Source organism: Periplaneta americana, chromosome 7, assembly GCF_040183065.1.
Source record: "Periplaneta americana isolate PAMFEO1 chromosome 7, P.americana_PAMFEO1_priV1, whole genome shotgun sequence".
Taxonomy (NCBI): Eukaryota; Metazoa; Arthropoda; class Insecta; order Blattodea; family Blattidae; genus Periplaneta; species Periplaneta americana.
This window is the reverse complement of record NC_091123.1, coordinates 146,167,982-146,192,547: the sequence shown is the minus strand read 5'-3', so window position 1 is coordinate 146,192,547 and position 24,566 is coordinate 146,167,982. Positions and strand designations below refer to the sequence as shown.

General features: G+C 36.6%; 4 protein-coding genes across 4 annotated transcripts in view; 2 read left to right on the top strand and 2 right to left on the bottom strand.

Moving 5' to 3' along the window:
* Nucleotides 1-1,885, top strand: part of B4 — a 75,747-nt gene extending 73,862 nt beyond the window's left edge. The window contains exon 6 of the mRNA XM_069831479.1: nt 987-1,885. Coding sequence (XP_069687580.1) covers nt 987-1,540 — 554 coding nt within the window. The 3' untranslated portion in view covers nt 1,541-1,885. The remainder of the gene's footprint in view (nt 1-986) is intronic.
* The window catches only part of LOC138703535 (valacyclovir hydrolase), a 119,472-nt gene extending 107,796 nt beyond the window's left edge, over nt 1-11,676 (bottom strand). The window contains exon 1 of the mRNA XM_069831484.1: nt 11,554-11,676. The gene's annotated coding sequence lies outside the window, so the exon portion shown is untranslated. The remainder of the gene's footprint in view (nt 1-11,553) is intronic.
* A 21-nt stretch (nt 11,677-11,697) lies between these two features.
* On the top strand, nt 11,698-24,260 carry LOC138703536 (migration and invasion enhancer 1). The gene is made up of 3 exons (XM_069831485.1): nt 11,698-11,832; nt 12,126-12,223; nt 23,984-24,260. The coding sequence occupies exons 1-3, from the start codon at nt 11,735-11,737 to the stop codon at nt 24,145-24,147; spliced, it is 360 nt and encodes a 119-aa protein (XP_069687586.1). The 5' UTR covers nt 11,698-11,734; the 3' UTR covers nt 24,148-24,260.
* On the bottom strand, nt 15,614-23,116 carry LOC138703534 (dnaJ homolog subfamily C member 9). The gene is made up of 5 exons (XM_069831482.1): nt 22,929-23,116; nt 22,647-22,799; nt 22,447-22,563; nt 21,580-21,791; nt 15,614-15,960 (listed from the first exon to the last, which is right to left on the bottom strand). Exons 1-5 carry the CDS (start codon nt 23,020-23,022, stop codon nt 15,757-15,759), a joined length of 780 nt encoding a protein of 259 aa, XP_069687583.1. The 5' UTR covers nt 23,023-23,116; the 3' UTR covers nt 15,614-15,756.
* Nucleotides 24,261-24,566: the final 306 nt, after the last annotated feature.

The following is a 24,566-nucleotide window of genomic DNA, read 5'->3' as shown; positions in this document are numbered from 1 at the left end:
TTATTTGTGGACATATTTCTCACATGTTTAAAATGATAATAGAGGGTTAGAAGTATCGCTTCTTTCCTCCATGGAAAGCCTTTCTTGAGAGCGATATATTATACTGTACTTAACCTGTGTTTATACTCTGACGAACGATTCTATTTCATAGAAAGAATCTCCAATGACTCAACAACAGCACAATAGTAGACTAGAACAGATTACCTGCGGCAATCTTTCGGGGTGGTCCTCTCAAAATCAATGCATTTAAGGAAAGATTGAGAAGATTAGACTGAAAATTTAATTGTAGGTGCAGTGTAATTATCTAAGATGTGTCATGTAATTAATTAAGTTGATATGTAATTAATTGAGTTGAATGCAGTTAATTAAGGTGACTTGTAATTACTTAAGTCGATAATAGTTGGGTTTAATAGAAGTACTTATAAGTTAGGTTTACTATTGCTTGTAGTAGGCGTTATTATAGCATAGTTCTTATTTTTAGTTCTAGGTTAATTGCATTTCTTTATTTATAGTTAAATTTAAATTTACGTTCATTTTATTTTTTATTACTGTTATTATTGTATATTATATACCACTGTCACCGGGTGTATACCCAATTGTAGTGTTAATAAATACAAACATACAACATACAATAACAAGTGTCCTATGTTCATAGAAGTATCTGTGCTATTAGAGATGACTTTGCCATAAAAACGAAAATATGTGTGCCATCATCTTAAAAAATCAGAGAAGTTTCAATCATTTCCCATAAGCTAATAATGTTGAGATGCATTAAGGGAGGAAGTGATACTTCTATACCGTATTATATGTGAGGGATACCGTTCGTCCTTAAATAAATTCTAAACGTAAAATAAAATTACGAAAGAAAAAAAGGGAACTCGATAGCTCTTTTATTGTTCTGCGCTTAAGCCTGAGTTACGAAAGCTACTTGATGAAAATGGGAGGAAGAAGACATTAGACATAATTAACTGTAGGCTGTGTTGCAGGGAGCCTGCTGCTCGAGGGCTGTCAGGAGGAAGATGTGATCCTGGCCTGCACGCTGCCACAGCCCCAGCTGCTCGAGATGGATGCCGACTCGCGGTTCTTCCTGTCCAGGCCGCTATTCCACCACGAGTTCGAGTCCCGCCTCTTCAAATCGCCGTTGCTGCAGACGGCACTGGCCTTCTGCCGCGACCGAGGTGACTTCTGGCGGCGACAAATCAAAGTGACGCACTACGTCCTACCGTCGCAACACGACAAGAAGCCGGAGAAGGCAAGCAAGCCCAAAACAAAGGCGCGGCGCAGCACCAAGAAGTCCTCGTCCTTCACGTACACACCTTCGCAGCAGCGCCCACCTGATGCTGACGCCCTGCCTGCAGCAGACGATCTACCATATGGACGCGTAGCCGACGCTCTGGAGGAGAACATCTACGCGGAGATATGCGAGGGCAAGGACCTATACTTGCAGGACCTCTACTATGTGCAGCTTCAGAGCGGCAGCGACGGCACGTTTTCGGGCACCACATCGTCGTCCAACCCCGACTACGACACGGTGTGCTGACGCAACGCCCGCCTCGGGGACTTGTGGTGTGCCAGTGCTAACCCTGAGAGGGTGTGTATGTGATTTGTTGAAGTGTAGTGCATGCGCTGAGATAGAAAGACTGAATTCAGATAAGCGGTATTATGCATATGACAATGAAATGTTTAAACTGTCTTCTCATTCACTAATTTGATCACACAATTTCGGAATGTGTAGTAAAACATCTCTTAAACGACACACTGGACATCATTTTGAAAGTACATAATAAATTAAGGAATTTTGTAGAATAGATGCTCATGAACGTGACTGACGGAGCACTTACTATGTAAACGTCTCTCAGTCGAAATATATGAATTTCATGCCTTACTGTTTTCTTTGTACACTGAGTGAATAAATAGATATTTCCCATCGAAAATTTTCAGTGAATGATGGCAATGTTGGTCGCATTGTCTAAATAAATCAAATTTCACTGTAATATTTAAACTTCAACACTATGCCATTATTCGGGGGAAAAAAAAGACATACTTCACACTTGATCTAATCATTAGTACCTTTTTTAAGTTAGTTATTTAATGGCGCTGTATCAACTACGAGGTTATTTAGCGTCGATGAGATTGGTGATAGCGAGATGGTATTTGGCGAGATGAGGCCGAGGATTCGCCATAGATTACCTGGCATTCACCTTACGGTTGGGAAAAACCTCGGAAAAAACCCAACCAGATAATCAGCCCAAGCGGGGATCGAACCCGCGCTCGAGCGCAACTCCAGACCGGCAGGCAATAGTCTTAACCGACTGAGCCACGCCGGTGGCTTCAGTCCCTCTAAACAAAATCATATTCTGCAATGGTTCTGGAATCTACTTTGCAAAATGAAATCTTATGTACATTCAAACAAGCGAGCCCATATGGTAACAAATAAAAGCAATCTCCAAGCCGTTTTTTCATGCTCTATTATTTATTATTATTGCCAAATTGCCTTTCACTGTTTGAGGACACTTACAACTATATTATCCCTAAGAGAAACTGGAAGTCGAATGTCTTTACAAGAGAATAGCAATGGCAAAGGAAGTTTTTAATAGAAAAAGGAGCATCTTCTGCGGACCTCTGGAAAAAGAACTGAGGAAGAGACTAGTGAAGTGCTTTGTGTGGTGTGTAGAATTATATGGGGAGAAAAACATGGACATCATGACGAAATGAAGAGAAACGACTATAAGCATTTGAAATGTGAATGAAGCATGTGAAATGAATGGACAGAATAAGAAACGACGCTGTTCTAGAAAGAGTGAGTGAAGAAAGAATAATGCTGAAACTGATTAGGAAGAGAAAAAGAATTAGTTTCTGGTTTTAATGTTGAATATAGAAGTGGTGGCTTTGCATGAATTTTTTTGGCTGAACTGGCTGGGTCACTGGCTGAGAAGAAATAGCCTACTGAAGGATGCACCGGAAGGAATGGTGAATGGGAGAAGAGTTTGGGGCAGAAGAAGACATGAAATAATAGACGATATTAAGATATATGAATCATATGCGGAGACTAAGAGGACTGCAGAAAATAGGAAAGATTGGAGAATGCTTGGTTTGCAGTGAAAGATATGCTCTTGAGCAGAACACTATGAATGAATGTCTTTATAAAGCCCTCAAAGAATTTTAGAATAACTCCTCGAGAACCTATTACCAAGCCATACACTTAAATAGTCCACTATAGGCTTATAGATTTTCTGCTTTTCTTCGTGGAGTTTGATGAATCCCAACTTAAACGAATCATTGGGTAAACAATAACCCCATGGTCATCAGCTTTAATAGCAATAATGTCAACACACCTCATTGATCAATTTGGAGCTAGGCAAGAAACTTCTTCCACAGTCCAGCCCTTCTTCTTCAAGGCAGTGGCCAATGTAGATCGTACAACATGGTATGTGGAATTATGCAAGAACATTTCACGTTCAGATTGTCCCAAAACCTGTCCAGTGTCTGGACAATGTGTGCACTGGTTTCTGTCAAGGGACCAACCGGGAATGGAGCATACAGTCGCTACATTGGCGTTCATCTCTAAACATGTAATCCACTCTGAAGAAGACAATCCTGCTTTGTTTAACATCTAGTTATTGCAGGAGTGACTTTGCTATAAAGTCCGACACCTCTTACTCTTCCTATCAAAGGCTTCCATGCAATGAGATTTTAAAATTTCGACAATATGGAACATGCACTTTATATATTTTTATCATTTAAGTAGATCCTATCATCTTTATTACTGAATCGATAAGTCCGAAAATCAGTCATCTCCACTTTATTTTTTACTGTTGGTTGGTTGGTGCTTCAGTTCAGAGACTGGTTCGTCCCCTTGTATAGTGTTCTCCACAAAAAAAAAAAAAATAATAAAAAAAAATAAAAAAAAAAATAAAAAAAATAAAAAAAAAATCCATGGCACTTCAGTCCTGAAGAGCGAAGACCGACCAGTCGGCTGTTGGTCTCACGCCCACATGCCGAAGCAGAGGTAGACGATCATCCAACCAGAATGGAGGTATCGTATGGTTTGCATGATGATCCCCCCAGTCGTTATAACTACTTTGCGAAACCAGATTTTCGTTACCTATAATAGCTCCCCAAATGCATCACGATGCTGGGTGGGCACCGGTCCCATACACTGGCCGAAATTTTATGAGAAAATTTCTTCCTCCAAGAGGACTCGAACCAGCGCGCATTCCATAACGCGAGTCATAGGCAGGATGCCTTAGACCACGACGACACGGCCCAGGCCAGAGTGCTCTCCATGCAATCTAAAATTTCGGCTCTGAATTTGTGTGCACAAAATCTGATAGACTAAGTACCAGCTAAAGTATAAACTTTTAATATTAAAGCAAGGGCGGGAAACTCGAATTGTAAACAGAGCAGTCAGCATATTAGTACCTACATAATAGCAACTGTAGTGGGAGAAGCTAGGAGAGGCTGTTTCCCATCCCTGACTTAAGGGATTCAAATTAATAATAATAATAATAATAATAATAATAATAATAATAATAATAATAATAATAATAAATTATTATTATTATTATTATTATTATTATTATTATTTAATTAATATTAATATCAGTTACTAGCCAACAGCGGTTGGCCAATAATAGTCTAGCGCAATAAATACAATAATAATATAATATAAAATGTATATCCAGAGACTAAGAGGAAGGCAGAAAATAGGAAAGATTGGAGAATGCTGGGTTTGCAGTGAAAAATCTGTCCTTGAGCAGAAAACTATGAAAGAATGAATATAAAATTAAAATAACAATTATTACACGGATAATAATGACAAAATTTTATACAAGTAGGTCTATACAAAACTAAAATCTACAGGATGTTTCAAAAGTTATGGCCAAAAGTTTAGGGATGTGAAGTAAAAAAAAACTGTTTACGATATAATGCCTTTTTCTTACTCGTTGAGGCCATCAGTGAACAGAGCGCCTGGATATGGTATAGTCGCAACATTCATGCTTTGTAAGTATGTCGCACTTCCCTCATTCCCATTTTCTTCTGAGTTTGCAATGATATCTAAACAGACAGTGGATAGATAGAGGAGGACCTGTACCTAGTTCCTTCAATTTTTGTGTGTGGGGTTATACAAAACGCCTAGTTTACAAAACAGATAGTAACACACCTAAGGAATTGCAGCATCAGATTGTAGACGCCTTCCAGCAAATGAAGAATTACCCAGGATTGCTTGAGTGCATTCGCGGTCTTCGTGGACAAGACTAGTGCATGGTCAACATTTTGAACACCTGCTGTAAAATTCTTCAGTTAACATGTCCATATTGTACTGAACCTTGTTTATCCATAAACTTTACTGTTGCTCAAAGAAAAATATTTCTTTTGTGTATGTTCTGTGGTGTTGAAGGCAAAATGATGAATTTCACTGTCTCGTGATTGATAAATTAATAAAATTATCACTCGTTTTATTGGAATTAGTACTTAGTATTTAACAAGCCCCAACCAGCACAAAATGGCGTTAACTCATAAACGGTTAATTTGAGGACTCATGTTTAATGGAACTATTTTGCTTCTCTTCATTTTTACTTCCCATATCTAAATTTTTTACCACCACTTTTGAAACACTCTATATAAACTAATTAAATATTATGTTAGTTAATAGATGCAAAAAAACAATAGTGAATAAAAAATGAAATACTGATCAGTTTGTTGTTCTTCAGAGATAAATGCATTGATTGAGCTTAAAACAAGTCATCTCCTTCTATTAAATATAGCCAATATTGAACTACGAAAGCTTAATTTAGTTTGAAAACATGTCATGTTCAGGAGGTAACATGCAATGGCTTGTAATCATAGCTTACAGTACCATTCAGTATTGTATGTGTTTAAGCTGCAGGTTTAGTTCTCAGTACTGGCACAATCTAGTATATACAGTCACGAAGCTCAATATGTAGTAAATATGCAAACATTAGATAGTTGCTCACCACTAGAATCGCTAATATCGCCTCATTACAGGCAATGCAAAATAGAACCGTCACAGTCTATTGTTTCTAGCACCCTCAAAACTCAAGCTTCGTGACTGTATATAGTAGACTGTGGTACTGGTATATTAAATATTTGGTCTATAATAATCACTTTATATCGAGCTGTGTTTAAATAAAATGAGTGATTCAGAGTGTAGTTCTCTAGATGGTTTATTAAGGAAAAGGAAGAGAGACAAAACAAACTATAAGCCATATAAAATGAAAATACTAAGTGGTTCACAATTCACAATATATGCCTATTAAGGAAAATGCGTACATACGCTACCAGAAAAATTACTGGTGACGATTGTCAATAAGTGAAAACAATATAATCTATGTAAAATGACTAGATTAGCGACCATAAACGAATAAAATTTATCTGCTGTACCACTTTCAGAAATCTTCTCTTACTTTCAGATGCAAGATGAAATGTTTTTCAAAGTTTACTTCTGAAATTATATCTCATATTCTACAACGAAATTTGTAATTGCCCTACCAACTGTGCTCCACAAAATGATTTCTGAAGCTAGAGATATTGTTAAGTACCAGTAGGCCTACTCCAGAAGAAGATTTCTGAAGCTAGAGGCTTATACTTAATAACATATGTTTTATTTATTTATATAGGCCTAACTCGTATATTTTTTTAATTTCATGTCTCTTAGAGATGGTAATCATTTTGTCCTGTAATCCGAGATGATGAATAATCGTTTTATTGCGATCATGGAAACTGGAAAGTATCAAAAACAGATACAAAACTCTTTTGGATGTTCATAAAGTACGTACACAACATTAGACTGAAAAATGTAAGATAAAGGGTTTTCATTTCTTCTGTGTCCAATAGATACTTGTCTAAACGAACAAATATGTGCCCAGACTTAGTGGCGGTTCGTGCTTAAATGACAAGGTGTTCACTACTTTTATGATGTTACCGGTACATAGTTTGCCAACAATTTACACAATATCTCATTTCTGAAAAATTAAAAAAATACTACAGTTCTATAAAGTAGATAATTGCCTTAAAATGAGCCAGATGATGATGATGAATTACAGTTGAAAGAACATAGCAATTTTTCCTCAGTTATCATTCTGTGTTTCAATATTCTGCCTGAAAGCTGAGCTAAGTTGTTGTCTAATTTCTGTTCTTCCAAGGACTGATAAATCTAGGCAAGCATTCTTATGAGCAATAGATTTCTCATGATTCTTAATTTTCTGTGTCAAATGGCTTAAATATGACATACCAGTGCATATCCAGTTCGTATCTTTACCCTTAGCAAATAGCAGGCACGGAAAACAAAATAATTTATTTGTAGATTCAAAATTGCAAATCCAGCTGTTTCTTTCATATTCTTTTACATTGAAAGCCCTGCAAAATGTCTTATCTTGGTTTGTTTGTGCTTGCTTCAAATCGAGTTGAGGTAACGGCCTTCCAAGCTTCTTTATTTTACACTTATCTTCCAAGATTAAAACTGAAAAATTTGTTTGTAAAATATATTGAACACTATTCATTTTCTTTGGAAACGAACACTGATCACACTCACAGATGAATATATTAAGACTAAAACACCAAGAAAGACTAAATGGACATTTAAAGGCTTATAAGAAACTATTAATAAATACAACAATTTAATGTCACACATGTACATGTGCTAAAAGCATGGATCTCAGCTACAGATTGGAGCTAACTTCCGGTTTTCATCATGAAGTCTTTCACGTGTCGGCTGTCTCACGATTACGTGACTATAGCTGCGCTAGTCTAAACACCAGCACAACCACACGTTTGCTATGTAGCATTTCCCCTTGCCTCTCACCCTGCACGCAAGTCCAAAAGCTGGCTTGGCGAGGTTCAGAGGAAAATTGAACCTCGGAAGCTTACAAGCATGTAGGTATTCAATCTCTGCGATTCATAGGTTTTCATACAACAAAAATACATCAGAGCCGCAAGTAAACTTAAAGATGAGCAAGGAACAAAGAATGGTAGTGTAAATTATAAATAAATTTATTTGAACAATTATATTATTTTACCTTGTTTTTCCTCGAGGTTCTCTGAACCATTTAGGACGCACCACCACTGCCCACACTGCATATTTATTACTGATATTTAGGTAAGTAGGCTATAGGGCTACTTATACTGATAACATTATGAGTTAATATGTTAAATCAAAGCCATCTTGAATTATTTAAGTTGGTTTGAGATGACTATGGCTAAATCCTTCTATTAAGTGAAATTTAGACTTATTAGAGAAACAATCTTGTTATCATTGAACCTAGCCTTCATTTGGTCTGTTATTGCACTCACAAATTTCCTTGAAGATTTCAAAATAAAATGGAGAATTAGTCTATAAAATAAATTATTGCATTTCATTGAATGAAAATAATGCAGAATAAAGTACAGTACTGTAATTGGCTTTTTATTCTTAAGAAGTATACATGATTTTGGATACCGTACATCAAGCATCTTACATTTATAGTTTTAATATTCAAATTCAACCATTTTCGTTTTTATATATTTTAATACAAAATGCTAAATCTAATCATTAGCCTATTTATTATTAAATTAGACTACAGTATTTTATATCTTCAAAGACTACGTAACAATTTTATTTATAGTTACCGGTACCGGTATACTGTGATAATAGATGTTTCAATAGTGTTCAGATTCAGGAGTTTTATTGTAGGTAACAGTGGCGCCAACTTATATGAGCCCGTGGGGCCCGAGCCCACACGATAGTTCGTCATGTTATTATTGTTGTCATTATTTATGAGATTTATTTATTTTAACTTATAACTCAAGTGTTTGAGCCCACCCAATGTTTTCAAAAACTTGGCGCCACTGGTAAATATTTAAGTAAGTAAAGGAAGAAAAATTATTGGAATGCTAAGTTCGATTATTTATAACTCATCAGTACATAGTATATTACTGTATGGAGCGGTATCATGGACACCAAGAAAAAACTAGTAACCAAGACGGATTTTTGGAGGAGGACTTAACGAAACTCAAGGAGGGATATAGCTAAAAATACAAAACTTAGAAAATATGTATGTTAAGAAAAATGTCTTTGAGGTGATAGAAGAAAGAAAATTAAATTCATACTGCTACCAAAGCTTTTAATAGAAAAAGGAGCATCTTCTGCTGATCTCTGGAGAAAGAACTAAGGAAGAGACTAGTGAAATGTTTTGTGTGGAGTGAAGCATTGTATGGAGCAAAAACATGGACATTACAATGAAGTGAAGAAAGGTGACTAGAAGCATTTGGATATAGAGAAGGATGGAGCGTGTGAAATGGAGAGACAGAATAAGAAATGAAGCTGTGTTAGAAAGAGTGGATGAAGAAAGAATGAATTGGTTGGGTCACTGGCTGAGAAGAAACTGCCTACTGAAGATGCACTGGAAGGAATGGTGAATGGGAGAAGAGTTCGGGGCATTAGAAGATATCAGATGATAGACGACATTAAGATACATGGATCATATGAAGAGACTAAGAGGAAGGCAGAATAGGAAAGATTGGAGAATGCTGGGTTTGCAGTGAAAGACCTGTCATTTGGCAGAACACTATGTACTCGTATGCACTGGATGCAGAGGGCAACAGAAGACAGAGAAAACCTAAGATGTAAGGAACAATGCATTCATGGAGTCCAAAGAAGTAGCCTCTGGATTATAGAGGATTGACTGAAGAAGACGTGGAGAGTAGGAAGTTATGGAGAAGCAGAATTGTTAAAGGGTTCTGTACAAAATTTCTAAATAAAAAAAAATAACTAATTTAATTGAATCAACAAAAATTAAGTTTGTAACGATGATAAAGTACTGTAGGCTACATATCACCCATCCGGAGAAATACTGACGCAAGTGAAAAAACTAAACTGTTCAGGAGAGACATTTAATGATTTTTCAAATGTTTAAAATGGAATATCTTAATTATGCACTAGTAGTAGGCCTACTTCTATGGATTCAAATGATTTGTCATTTATATTTTATTATGTCTTTAATGATATTTCGTAAATTAATCCTTTCAAGAGGAATTTAAGGAAGACATAGCCCCCAATTATGTCATTGTTACCCTACGGTTTTGTTGTCTCTCTCAATTACGGCAAACCTTGAAGGATGATTTTAAATGAAAACAACCTAATAATTACCGTATTGTAAACGGAATTTTTATTTTATGAAGAAGAAATTCAAAACAATACCGTTTTCACGTTAATCAGTTAAATTAAATTCTTGTGTTGAGTTGTAATGTAATCTGGATCTGAATGGTCACCTAATTTGTCAGGCAGGTGCTTATCTTTCTTTGTGAGAAGTTATTATTTATTATAAACTGAGTATCAATAAGACATTATCATCAATATAGACATTAAAATAGGCCTATATTTGCTAATAGTGAAGTCCCGATGAAACACTGACACAAAACCCATTTTAATTTATAAAAAATAACTTTATCTGAGTTAAGAAGATACATGGAACATTTGGACGTTTCTTTGCTCACATTAATTGTTTGCTATTAATTGTAGCAATTACGACACAAAATGCTATTCCATCATTATCACTTCAGACCAAAGTGAAGATAACAATAGCAGAAAACACATTTGCGTCTTTATTTCTCAATAATTATGGATGAATATTATTTGTAACAAAGACATATTATGGTACATTTGCGTTGTTATTGCCTACAGTTAGTGATAGAGAAATGAATAATAATAGCAGCAAAAACCACAAAATGCATATTTACGCCATTGTTTCTTCAAATGAAAATAATAATAAATTTATCGAAATTACCTTTATGACATTGTTGCTCAACACACACGCACTTGCCACAACAATATGCGCACTACTGACTACTGACCACTGCCTGCTGGATCGCATCCTATAGCTGCGTAAATTGCCTGCTCAATCAGTTATTTCGCCGCTAGGTGGCAGGCAGTGGCCACCGCTATTAAGTGACTGTATGAATACATATAGTCACTGTAACCGTTATTAACATTATCCCCAATAGCGACTACTCGCACATATGCGTTGATTGAGCCAGAACCTTCTAATATAATATAGAAGGTTCTGATTGAGCAGTCAGTGTAAGCCAAAGACTTTTATAGTTTGTGGTTTAGGTGTAAACAGCCATAGGATGCGATCGAGCAGGCAGTGCTACTGACCCATCGGACGTTGTCACTACAGGAACGCACCAAATGCGAGCCAATTTTACAACGACATACGCCCTATCCCTGATTACGAATATCCCAGATCACATACAGTAAATCTAGGCGATTATCTAGCTGTAAATTTTAATATTACATAAATTCTGTTTTTGATTCCCCAGATAGGTGTGTTCAAACAACTTGACATCAGTAACTCAGTTTCGAAAAAAATTGCATTTACGTCAATGGGCGATATCGTAAGTTACAAAACACACGCAAAATAATTGTTCCCGGTATTACGTAAGAAATATTGGCGAGAGTGCATGATTTCTTTAGATAGGTATGAAGATGACAATTGTTTTTATTTTAGTGCTTAGGAGTTACATATTAATAATCGAGAACTATTATTACATTACCTTCAAGATAACTCCTTTATTCTGTAATTAATTCCATTGTTTCTATGAATGAATCAGCAAGAATAACACGTTTGCTACAAGTTTGACAGATCGTGCAGGTTGTTGGTATCCCTTGGCTTGATCACAGCCTTCTAGATGTGCGCCTTGTTACTCAATACTTGTCATTGTTATAATTTATGAAATGGAGTCAAGTAGTAGTTCGTCAGACGATGAATATAATAATCCTCCGGCGAGACACGTTAATATTAAGAAAGATGTTAAAGTTGAAGTCGAATATTGGTGAGTGATTTCTATTCCATGTGTATATGTTTCATGTTAATAAGGAATAGGCCTTTGGTACGTAGAGAGATTTAGGTTATGAAAGTAATTTACACAATATATTCCATTTAAGAATGTATATTGATGTAATCATTAATTTTCGTTAGTTTAGCTGAAAGCCGATTTTGTAGCAGGCATAATCAGGAACCAGTTTAGTATTGTAAAAATTGTAGAAAATTACTAAATTGTAAAACTAATTTGACTTGTTTTCAGTAAGCGCATTTGTTACTTAGCTTTCTGTGTTTCTGTTCAAGTGGTTCCTGCGGCTATGGGTCTCGTTTCGAAGAATTGGCAAACCAGATAAAATCCAGTGTGCCTACAGCTGAAGTGATGGGTAAAGAGGGCCGTAGAGGTAAGGATCTTTTGGCGGGATATTTGTATCGTTTACATTTGACTAGCTGTTTTATTTAGAAAAAAAAAATAGGATTTTTCTATAGCACACGACACTGAAACTTCCAATGTAATTGAATTGTTCGAAGTTCTACTGTAAGGAAATCGGTGACAGGTTAGGTTAGGTGGCTAAACTAGCGCTGAGTTTGTTCCTCCACACCTTCAGCTGTCCCTCTGTAATACCAACATAAGTTTGGTGCATTACAAAAGTTTCACGCTAGTGTACATTCACGCTATATCTTGCATACGAATCTGTGACAGGTTAGTTTCGGCTTTTATATTATGCCTTGCATAGCCTATACACTGGACAAAGACTGGTGAATTTTTGTTTTCTGATGATGTCAATAATTCATTCATTCGTAGTGTTCTGCCCAAGGGCAGGTATTTCACTGCAAACCCAGCATTCTCCAGACTTTCTTAGTCTCCGCATATGATCCATACTTATATCTAAAGTGACCAGGCATCCCGTTTTGAACGGGACAGTACCATTTTTCAACCTGTTGTCCCAGTGTCCCAATAGATTTTGTTGGGATGCCTCTTTGTCCAGTTTTGTCAGAAAATGGAATTTAATTTTAGTCTCTATTTTCGTTAATGTAATATTTTAAATTATTATACATACTGAAATCCGTTTATTGCAAGGTAACTATTTTTATGTCCATAAGAGCTAAGCAAAGAGTAAAGAGGGAATATAGGAAGATGTGATATATGAACAACAACGAATATTGCAATGCCGCTACCCTGGCTGCATTTGTTTCCTTCGCTTCACTAGTTCACTTCAATCCATTCTCTCAGCAACAACAGTTGGATATAATGAGATGCGAGATTAAAGATGCTGAAACGAAAATATATGTTCAGTTGTTCACTACCACGTTGCAAGAAAGCAGGGGCGGCCCATCCTTATGTGCTACAGTACAATGATAATTTTTGCTCAAATAAAGTATTTGCAATACCATAGTATTTAATATGTCATTTGACAATTTCCCGTGGTTATGTTCATGACGCGTTATAGAGTGTTTAGTCTTTGCTCTTTGGTGCCTCAGGGGGTTCGTTGTGCTACTCAAAATGCTACATGAGAATGTAGACAGTTAATGCGCATGTGCAAAGCTGAAATAACTGCTCTGATTGGCTATTTTTACGCGGGGAAGTGCTGTAGTCAGCTTCAGCACAACACAGCTTGGAGATTGCAAAAGTAAGCTTAACGAAAGAATGCTTGTTTGTGGAAGAACTCGAAACTATGTACAATGTATTTGGTAATTCAAATGTTAGACTGCTGCTGCCATCTATCAGTTTTTTGAGGTTCCTCCTGAATCAGTCAGCAAGCGACGGAAAATGGAATTCGAAAATTGAAGCCAAGGAAGTATGTGACCGTCTAATTCAGGAAACTACTCTTCGTTTCCAATCTTTAAGCTACCTAGACGCAACAAAACTGTTAAACAGCGAATTTTTTGACAATATTTCGCATAATTTTCCTGAACGCGAACTTGAAGTTGCTGTCAACAGCTATACTGTACTGAACAAAAGAATGTTAAAGACACAATTTGGAGTTCTATACGGAAGACTCGACTTCCGAAATATAGATGGAGCTGTTCAATTGTTACAATACATAGCCTCCAACAATTCACAGATCCATTCTGTGAAGTAACGAAGTTGTTAAATATTTTGGTTACAACACCAATGAACACTGCTGAGCCAGAAAGATGTTTTTCTTGCTTGAAACGCATAAAAACGTTTTTAAGGAACACTATGTCCCAGAATCGCCTCACTGCTCTTGCAATACTGTCAATAGAAAAGAGTATAATGGCCAGGATGGAGGGGTTTAACGTTTAACACCAGGGTAATTGACAAGTTCTGCAGTAGGAAGGAACTCCATATTTCGTCACTAGGCGAGTGTCAAATTAAGATAAATACATACAAGTGTATACAGTAGGCCGATATAGAGATTGTAGCACACTCACTATTTTGACCACCAGCCGCTACTGCAAGAAAGGTAAGTGTCTTATGACTTAGAATTTATAGCGAATTTAATGCAATTCAACTCCCAGTAATTATTTATAGATCAACAAATACTTATTTTCTATCATAGATACACGTTCATAAAGAAAATGCTGACCGATTGTGATGTTCGTTGCACCATTTTTAACACAGAATTTTCTGTGTCCCATGGAGGGAAGAGCGACATTGAACAACATCTGAAATCAAACATAAAAACACAGAACTTGCAGCAGCGTCCTCCAGAAGTGTAACTTCATTTTTCCAGCCAACTTCAGCAACAGACCATGAATAAATTGCACCCGGCTGCAATTCAAGGAGCCTTGGCTTAGCACACAATTGAAGAAAATCATAGTTTTTGCTCAAATGACTGTACTTCGAAAGCAGTAAGAAATTGGTTTGAACTGAAGTTCTCTTGCGGTCATATGAAGTGCGAAGTCATTACTGTGAACATACTTGCATCTCATTCTTGTGAAATATTGCAGAAGGAATTGAATGAAGTCAGGTTTGTTACGGTGTTTACAGATGTTTCTAATCATGGGGAGAAAAATATTTTCCCTGTTACAGTTAGGTACTTTTTATTGTTACAAGGTGTCCATGTTCGAATTTTGGAAATTGATGAATGTTCCAGCAAAACAGCAGATATTCTAACCGATTATCTGACTGATGTGTTTGCAAAAATTAATCTAAGTAGCAAGATAATTGTGCGATATGCAATAAACATCCTCACTGAATATCAACAAGATGCTAATACACACTCCTGGTTCTCCTTCTAATACTTATGCAAGAGCTTTTTGCATCATACAGTGGCTTCAAATTAGTGCTTTTTAAATTAAATTTACATGAAAACCGTCCACTCTACTGAAAAACGCCAGAGGGATAAACAATTCTTTATTAGATTTTCTATTGACATAGACAAAAATCACGGTCCCATTTGCAATTATTACCAAAAGATGGTGTTACACATTTGAAGACTGTACATAAAAAAGGCTGCAAGTGCCCTAGATTGGGTTTTCTTGTTGCAACTAGAAATGTGCGTATCTAATGTCTACCCACTTCACTAAAAATGATTTAGGTTCAGCATACTGCGGATAAATGGCAGGACTGTGACCAATTTTCAAGTTGCACACCACTTCTGTCGGCCACATTATGGATGATGTGTATCTGTGAAGAATTATGTTTTGCACATTTAAGGAAGAATTTAGGTTCTAAATGAAATTGCAATGAACTTACCCCATTCTTTTTTTTTACTGGATTGAGCCAGAGACATATACTCTATTTTGTAAAAACTAATTTTCTAAGATATTGGCACTTTAGCCTGTTTTATCCAGTCCTCATTTGGGAAAAAATGGTTTTCTGGAAATGAATTTAATTGTATTCTTTATTCATTTTTACGATACAAGAAGGAATCCTTAAATATAAACTGCAAGACTTGCTCCTGCAACAGGTAGATATTAATTACAAATAAAGAATCGTTACAAAATCTCAACAAAAACAAAGCACTTGTTACTTCTTGCGTTTGGCCGTCTTCTTCTTGGCACCAGCAGCAGACTTGCCCCCATACTTGTCAGCAAGGGCATCAAAGAACGAATTGAACTCAGAGGCTCGCTGTTGCTGCTTCTGCTGAATCAGCATCTTCAGTTCATCCTCTGTGTCTCCCACACCCTTCTCCTCTTTCATCTTGGCAGCCTCTTGCGCCTCCTTCTCCCACTACACAACACAGAATGGAATGAGGCAGATAAAATAAAACTCACAAGGGAACGTTCAAAACTGGAAGGTTGGGTACGACCTTCAAATTTTGTACACTGAAAGATCGCATTTATAACAAATATTCTATGAAAAAAAAAAAAAATTTCGAAATTGACCTATAAGACAGTTAAAAAGTACTTGGAATATTAGTAGTAGTTTGGAAGCCCTGATGCTGTCACTCAGAAGAAGGCAAGCTCTGTGTAGTACCTGTGTTGCAAGGCAGTGACCAGCAAGTACACAGTGTGACATAGAACATAACAGTGTACTGTTAGAGAGAGAAATTGAATACCATATTATAGTAGGGAGCAGGAATATTGGCGGATGGAGGTATAACCCTTCATACTAACCTAACCCACGTTCCACCCCTACTTTAGCTGTAAACGTTCTTCGAAGGGTCGCTTCCGAAACATCTTTTACTCCTCACTACGTAACCTAAAGTCTGTAACATCGAAGTAGTGTTTATATATAAACACTGTCTGTGTGTCAGTATTTAGTGTAATTTCTGTGCGCAGCATTATAGGCCTAATTACATCATTAAACAACAGCACATGTGAACACTTCATTTGTTATCATACAAACTACTGGTATACAATATGCGATATGATTTTATAACTACTATACTGATATCGAATAGCATTCGTATTTTGAGGTGAATGAACTAAGAAAATCAGTTGAATTCATATCTTCCAAGTTCGACAGTCTTAGAGAGGAATTGGCGCACACAAGGCATGAACTCAACTCCACGCTGGAGGAGATAAAGAGGCTAGTGCAAGAAAATGACCATCTCAAACAGGAAGTGAGTGATCTGCAGCAGTACACACGCAGAGACAATATAATGCTATTTGGAGTTCCGGAGATCGATGAACAATCAACTTATGAAGTCATTGACCAAATATCGGAAGTCATAGACGGTAGTGAATTGGTGCAACATGATGTAAGCGTAGCACATCGCATACCATCCAGGCCAGGGAAGACGCGTCCTATTGTCATCAGCTTCACAAAGAGTAGAAGTCGTGATGAATGGCTCCAGCTGTTCAGAAATGAGGCCAAAAATGATGGCAGCGGTCCTGGAATTGCGGCAAAGAAAGTCAACAGGGACCTTCCGGCAGGAAGAATCACAGCAGGTGCCCAACTGACAGCAGTGCCCAGAGACCTTTTGAACAAAACAAGGGTTGCAAGAAAAGATGAAGCCAGTCCCGTGAGTAAAATCACTGGTGTTGACAATGTAAATAATTTGTGAATAGTATTGTGTCGGTACCCAGGTTTTATTTTATATAATATAATTGACTTAACAATGGCTAGTAATGCTATATTAAATGAAATCCATCAGTGCAAATTTAATAATAATAATAACACAATGGTTTTTAAAGATTTACTTCACTGCAATGAGTATATTGCCAATATATTATCAGATCTTAAAATATTTCACTTAAACTTATAGTGACCTAATTCCTGTTTTCCTCATTCTCTTAATAACCAGAATTTCAATCATATTACGAAAATTTTAATTTGTTGTATTAATTAAAGTTTTTTTAAGTATTCGTAAACACTATAAATAATTCCTTTCGCTTGGCTCCGCGTATCCGCTCCCTTTCTAGACATGTCGCTCGACTAGGCACAGAAGCAATTCCACTGTTAATATTGAAAATTACTGTTTGAATATGTGCACAGTGAACAGACAACAGCTACGATGACTACTCTCTCAATACACAATGATTGGCTTGCAAGCAACTACACCCGAACGCATCAACACACTGCCAGCCAGTCATCCCAATGGACAGGTCAGAAGAGAGGGGGTGGTACGTGCAAAAATGTGCTAAGTACGACCCGCCAATATCTTTGCTCCCTACTATAGTCATAATTGTTCATGTAATGGAATCTTTCACCATATTCACATATACACGAGCAATATTAATTAAATTATGTTAATCGATTAAAGAAAATCACAAGTTACCATCAGAAATACTGTTTACTTATTAGTTATTTCTCTTTGTGTGTCAAAGAGAGAGAGTTACATCGATGTACAACTCCTAAAATAAATCGAAGTTGCAACTCTTAACCGATTCCGCCTCAACCAGAAAAGTTCCACTCAAGTGTTATTTTACTTCGTGAGAACGAGTCTCAACTGGAAGTTTAATCTTGCCTGAAAACCCCTTTGATAAGCACTGGACTCCCTCCTTTTCAGCAATGAACAGAACTTATTCCTGTAGAGATATTGTCTGTGAAGATTATAAAAAGAACAGGTCCTAAGTATAGCCCCATGATACTCCACAGTTTAAGTTAAATGAATTGGAGAGTTTGTTAGACATGCACAGGGCTGTCTATCAGTTTTATTCAGAGCAGTGAGCAATTAGCATTAGGATTTCGGACAGTTTTACGAATTTCTCTTATTTTGGTATTGAAGAATATTGTGAAAGCCACATCAGGACTTGAACACGCATCCCGCAAGAGTTGCGCGGGAGTAGACACGGGTTCCACGGAGCACTGAGGGGGGCGGCACGCAGCGTGGAGAGGAGAGGAGAGGAGAAATGGCGGCATGCTGGGCCGCGGGAGAGAAGTGGAAGTAAGCACCTGGTGACTGAGGGGAGAAATCCAGAGAAGTCTGGATAGGTGTCATCTTCTAGGTATCTGTCGACTGATCGCAAACTCTCCAGAAACTATGGTTTAGTTATAAATACAACACGCGAGTGAACTTGAGCAGTTGTTGTTGTTGTAATCATTGGACAGCAAGCCAGCCTGTCTTGTGTAGCAGTGAAGCCAGCTTCAAGACCGGAGTTCGACTTGAGTGTGTCCGCAGCTGTGTGAGCGTCCGAAGTCCTGAGTTCGAGTGCAGTGGACCGCAGTTGGGGGGCCTGAGTTCGAAGTTCAGTGTACTGTCTCTGAAGGTCTGGGGTTCGAGATAGTGTGAACTTGAGTGACTGAGCTAGAAGAGCTAGCCAAGGCAAACGAACTGTGAACTGAGAACTGACAGTTCTGTTTTGTAAATAGTGCTTTGTGAACATTAGTTAAGATTAACAGTTCATTGTTGTTCTCAATAATCCAAGTAAATTGTCATTGTCGTCTGTGGAGTGCAACGAATACTGTGTTACTGTGTGGAGTGGAAATCCCATTGTTGACGGGAGTAGAATTAAATTGTAGAAAGTGATTATTATTGTCGTAACAATAAAGTTACATTCTTGTTTTGAATAAAAGTTACAATATTATTATTTTCTGGAAAAGTAAAGACTACAGTGGTCATGGAGAAAACTGCGAATTCTCACATCTCTAGTGAAACACATGGAAGTTGCAGGGCCAGAATGCAATGTTGCAACCAACAACATTCCCCCTTTCCTCATCCCAATGGCAGGAGTTGGCAGATGGATGTGGAGGGTGTGGGGTTTGGCAATATATCTATGCAGCAACATCATATCTACTTCCTGTGTGATGTCAGAAAGACGAGTGACGTATCCAGTTTCCATTGGCTGGAGGATCTGGGGAGTGGATAGTAGTTAAAGATATACGTTATGGAGCTGTCACAAGTTGTCCTGCAGAAGCTTTAGTTTTTATAAAAACTTAAATAATCATGAAATCTAGTTGAAGATGATGTGGAGCTCATTTAGAATTTTTTTTTTTTGCCACAGGGTTCAAATTATGGACAGGCTTCTGAACATTAAGCCTGAAAACCCCTTTGATAAGTAAAATAATACCAACTATATTTCTCTCATATTTTTCCTGTACAGATCTTTACTGATTCTGTGAAATTTGTAAGCATTCAAGGTTTCTTTACGTCTATTGCAGGCATCTGTATTTACTGAAAACAGTGAAACTTTTGTGAGCATAGATATCAAGGTTCTTTGCCTTCCTCTCTGCTGTCGACATTGTCAAGTTTATAATAACACTTCCAAATGCTATTGGCTTTATCTACTTCACGTTCTAGTTCCTGAAGGAGGAAGTGTTACAATTTATTTATTTTCAGAAGATAACGTGAGATTTTATTTTTCTTAAACATTTCGTATGAGGAACTATAATACTCTTGAAATAGTTATATGATCCTGTAAAAATATATACTACACGCACAAGTTAAATCTGCATCCAGAAAGAATGTGAATCACTGTTCTTTTTCCCTCTGGGCTTTGTGACTTATGAGTAAATACTAAGTTGATAAAGAGGTGTTTACTGTTCGTGCCAGCGAGTTGTATGAGATAGAAGGTGCTGAAAGTGTTCTATCCTATAAATATGTGCAAGTGTTAATATTATGCATTGTATTTCTTATATACATTGTATATATTACCTCACTCACTGCATTATCTCTTGTAACATGACCTTACTTACACACAAAACAGTAGGTAGTATACTAACAACCAGAGCAATTAGAGCTACTAGCGCTTGTCTCTTGCAATCACAGGACGTAAATTTAACTTGGGGGGTGTAACACTTCGAGATGTTCGCGAAAATACACCTTTCCAGTTAACCTAATAGTAATTATCAGAATATGAGGGCATGGTTTATTCCTTAGGAACAATCTGTCCAAAATAACTGCCTTTTCTTTTGTAAAATAATCGCATTATTTTAAATGAAGACTACACTGAAAGAACAAGGTAAGTCAATGTCATAAAATTTTCTGAATTGAAGTTCGAAATGTAATATATCAGTCAGTTCTGGCTCTAAGCAGCTAAGATTTCCTGCAAATAATCTTACATTCTTCGAGAATATGCGTTATATACACTCAAATATGGCGTAACTGTAAATTTCTCTTGTGAAAACTACTTATTGACTTAACTTGTTCTTCCCATATAGTCTTCAAATATTATTTCAGATGTTATTAAATGTCATTTCAGTTTCATATACGTTTTTCTCACACTTTTTTCTTCAGACCCGCATGAAAACTTATAAATGGAATTTTACTTTATGTATATTATCTGATAATGTATGTGCCCTGGACCTGTATTGTGAGAAGATGGCTTGCCCAATGCTTAGGCCTACTACATAATTACTGCCGTGATATTAAAATGATGTTTCCAGCATACCATCTATCCGTGTACAGAGATTTATTCTAAAATATTATTCGGATTTTGTTTACATTCATTAATATTTACCAGTCAATTTATGCAGGTATGATGCACATGAAATGCAGTAATTTTTATTTAAAAACTGAAGGTCTTTACTTGATATCTAAAGCACAAAATGCCTGTTATCTCCAAATCTATTTGAACATTTTTTTTCTTAAACTCTGTTCCTTACATAAAATGAGGATTGGGGCCTTGTAGGCTAATACATCACTTATTCCCATTTTTGTAAATAAAAAATGTTTACTTAAACCTTACAATTTATAAATTATGTAAAAATGTCTTTGGAATTCTGGAAAATACTTTTGTGTGTAATCCAGAAAATAAGAGTTTTTATTGAGGTTTTTGTTATGCCTTCCATATTATATGTTTCTTGGTTGGCATAGCAAAAACTCGAACAAACCAAAACTAACCTGTCACTGATCCTCGATGTCCGCCATATTGACCAATGTTTTCTACCGAATTACTGAAAGGAGGTATGTCTCAAGTTCGTGACTTATTTTTAATATACCGTAAATGCTGTGTTATATAATACCTTGCGTTTCCTGCGTTCTCGCTTGCGGGGGGACTCGTCAGTGAAGGCCTTGTAGGCTGGCACAGTTCCTTCGTCAATGAATTGCTGAATGAGCTCCCTAAGCCGTGGTTCCTCTTCAGTGTTGGTGAAGGGAACGGCTTCCAGGATGAAGTCCATGTCACCCTTACCATCAAGATAGGCACGCTTCAGGTCTTCACACTCCTCCTCTGAACCTGTTTACATATGTATTCAGTAAATTTGATTATCATCATGTTCTAATTCAAATTATAAATGCCTTTGAATGTCATGAATTGACCTCCCTCCAGTTGCTAGCCTATACTCAAAAGGAATAATTTCTCATAATTTTTTTCGACCAATTTTCATAAAAAGTTTGTACGAAGTATTGCTATATGTAGTGAAAATTTCAAAGAAAGCAACTTTGCGAATAATATCTATTAAAAACGTCACTATTTTCATTATGATGTATGCCTAATTGTTAATATAAATTTATCGCCTACCGATATGCTTAATTAATAATTTCAAAAGCCAGTCTGTACAACAAATTTAAGTTGAAGAAATGAGCATCACGAAATGTAGGCATACATCAAATTATTTCGTACACCGTATTAAAATTCTGTAAAAATTTGTAGATGTCTTAAGTCTTAGAATGCCGCATCAACTGCATTAAAGTTTTGAATTCTTACAATATCTCAATAAATGTCTCCCATATTAACACACTGAAAATGATCGTTTAATTAACATAACCATTATCTAAAAGTTTTCATGTTCCATGATCCAGTGTCTAATATTATGCATATGAAACAACGTATTGGAAACTAAGCAGATAATGGCCGTCATTTTAATAAGCCAAATTAAAATACCACTCACCTTTATATTTTATCTCGTAGTTGTTAATATCTTGCACGGTAATAGGTTTGAAGAGCATTCTCCAATATTCGCTCCAATCCCTTTCCACCATCTCATCACTTTCTTCATCGAAGTCGCCTAAAAGTAATGAAAAGTTATTGAAATTCTGAAATATACGTGCTTTGATTATCGAAATCATCACTGCTGTTGTAAATATTTACCAGATTCATCATAAATGGCCCTTTTTTCCTTGTCACTTAATATCGAATGGATCTTTCCCAGAACTTTGAATTTCTCGGTTGCTTCTACTTTTTCATGTTCTTCTACCCGATCAGGATGAACTAAAAGTGACAACTTGTGATATGCCTTTCGAACTGAAAACAGAGAAAACAACAGTTCTAAAATTCGCTAGTGTTTGGACTTGCATTTGCAGAATTGCTTCTGTACCCGAAGTATTACAACTCAGAAAGAGGTTAGGAATTAAAGATTTGTAATGCGTTCACCTTGTTTTTCATTTGCTGAGTTATTAATCTTTAAGACCTCATATAAGTCTCTGCTTCCAAAATACTTTTCACATAAATCGAGTAATCCAGGCATTATACTTAAGATTTTAGCACGCACATCAAATTTTGACAGCAAAAAGCTATGCTTACACTTTCGGCGCGAACGAATACCGAATGATAGGTATGCGATATATAATCGATAGTTGCGTAAGTCGATTATAATTTCTACTTTGTGGTTCATTTCTAATTCCTATTTAATTAAATTTCATTAGTTGATTGGAAATATAATATTATTGTAAGATTGGTTGATTATGAGAGATCAAATATTTCATATTTACAATTCATAGTAGTATGTTCCGTAGAGTTCCGTATAAAATCATACAGGGAAATTAATGTGTGTGTAGTGTAAGCCCTGTAGCATGTTGGGCGCTTTTTATGATTTGAATTCAATTCATTATAATATAGTATTGTCAATTGTGGTTTAAATGTCTTCTCTTTCTAACTCGTTGGTCTTTCAGCTGTTTACGACTTCTATTAATTACTGGAATACAAATTCACATGGAAAAAGGTTAGTTTAATGCTGAGAGGATGCCGAATATTTAATGACGCTATGTAAACTGCGTCATATCTAGTGCCGACGAAATGACGAAACTACGGGAAGTTCAGGTGATTTCGTAAGACGTGAAAATTCGTCGAATTTATGCCTTTAGTGACCGATGTAGTGTTTTCGTAAAATAATAGTATTTCCCCCCGACTAAAAATATGATTTTCGATTCCATAATCAGCTGAGCTTCCCATGCGCAAATTTCTTTGACGGAATTACTGATAGCACGATGAGTCTGAAAATTCGCAATGGAATTACCAGATATTCGCCTTACAGCTGGGGAAAACCTTGGAAAAGACCCAACTACTACTTAACGAACCCAGGCGGGCTCCGAGTGCAGTCTCAATGCACAAGTCACACTTGCTGCTCCTAGACCAATCTAGTGCTCTATTATTTGTCTAATATGCGGCATTCATTGATAATGTGTTGTCTAGATTATTTGTGCTTGCAGGTTCCTTTGAAGTGTCAGTAAATGGCACGCTCGTGTATTCCAAGCTGTCCACGATGGCATTTCCAGACTTCGAGAATGTGACTGACATTGTGAATGATGCCGCAAATGGGAAGGTGGTTCAGTCAGTGTCCAAACAGCAGCCCATTGATTGTATCATCTTGTAACGAGGCAGCACTCACTTGGGAATTGGAAGAATGAACCATATGGAGGACTTGAAACTCTTGCAGTGTTATTATTTTATAGCTTGTAAATATGTAATAAACATTATGTAAAGATATTACGCAGTTTGTTTGAAATTACAAACATAGCACAGTCAGCAGTGCTGGTTGCTATGACAAGGATTTGGGTAATAGTAAACGTTAATGATGCCATATACGTTAACTGTATTGCTGCCTTTGTTAATCCGGTTATTTTCGTAGAGTATACATCTTAAATATTATTTCGATGTAGAAAAAATAAAGTCATTATGTAGCATATCTATATATTGTGAGACCATTGCTATTATGTACAGCAGAGACCTGGTCTCTGTCAATAGCAAATGAGACAACTAAGTTTATTTGAAAGAAGGGTTTAGAAACATATT

Bases quoted from the DNA above. Each gene is read 5' to 3' on its own strand.
- LOC138703536 (XM_069831485.1), top strand. From the start codon at position 11,735: ATGGAGTCAAGTAGTAGTTCGTCAGACGATGAATATAATAATCCTCCG. The intron at 11,833-12,125 runs GTGAGTGATTTC...TTTCTGTTCAAG, and splicing joins AAAGTTGAAGTCGAATATTG to TGGTTCCTGCGGCTATGGGT. The intron at 12,224-23,983 runs GTAAGGATCTTT...TTGTGCTTGCAG, and splicing joins GGGTAAAGAGGGCCGTAGAG to GTTCCTTTGAAGTGTCAGTA.
- LOC138703534 (XM_069831482.1), bottom strand. From the start codon at position 23,022: ATGCCTGGATTACTCGATTTATGTGAAAAGTATTTTGGAAGCAGAGAC. The intron at 22,564-22,646 runs GTAAATATTTAC...CATTACTTTTAG, and splicing joins GGCCATTTATGATGAATCTG to GCGACTTCGATGAAGAAAGT. The intron at 15,961-21,579 runs GTATTATATAAC...TGTGTTGTGTAG, and splicing joins GAGAACGCAGGAAACGCAAG to TGGGAGAAGGAGGCGCAAGA.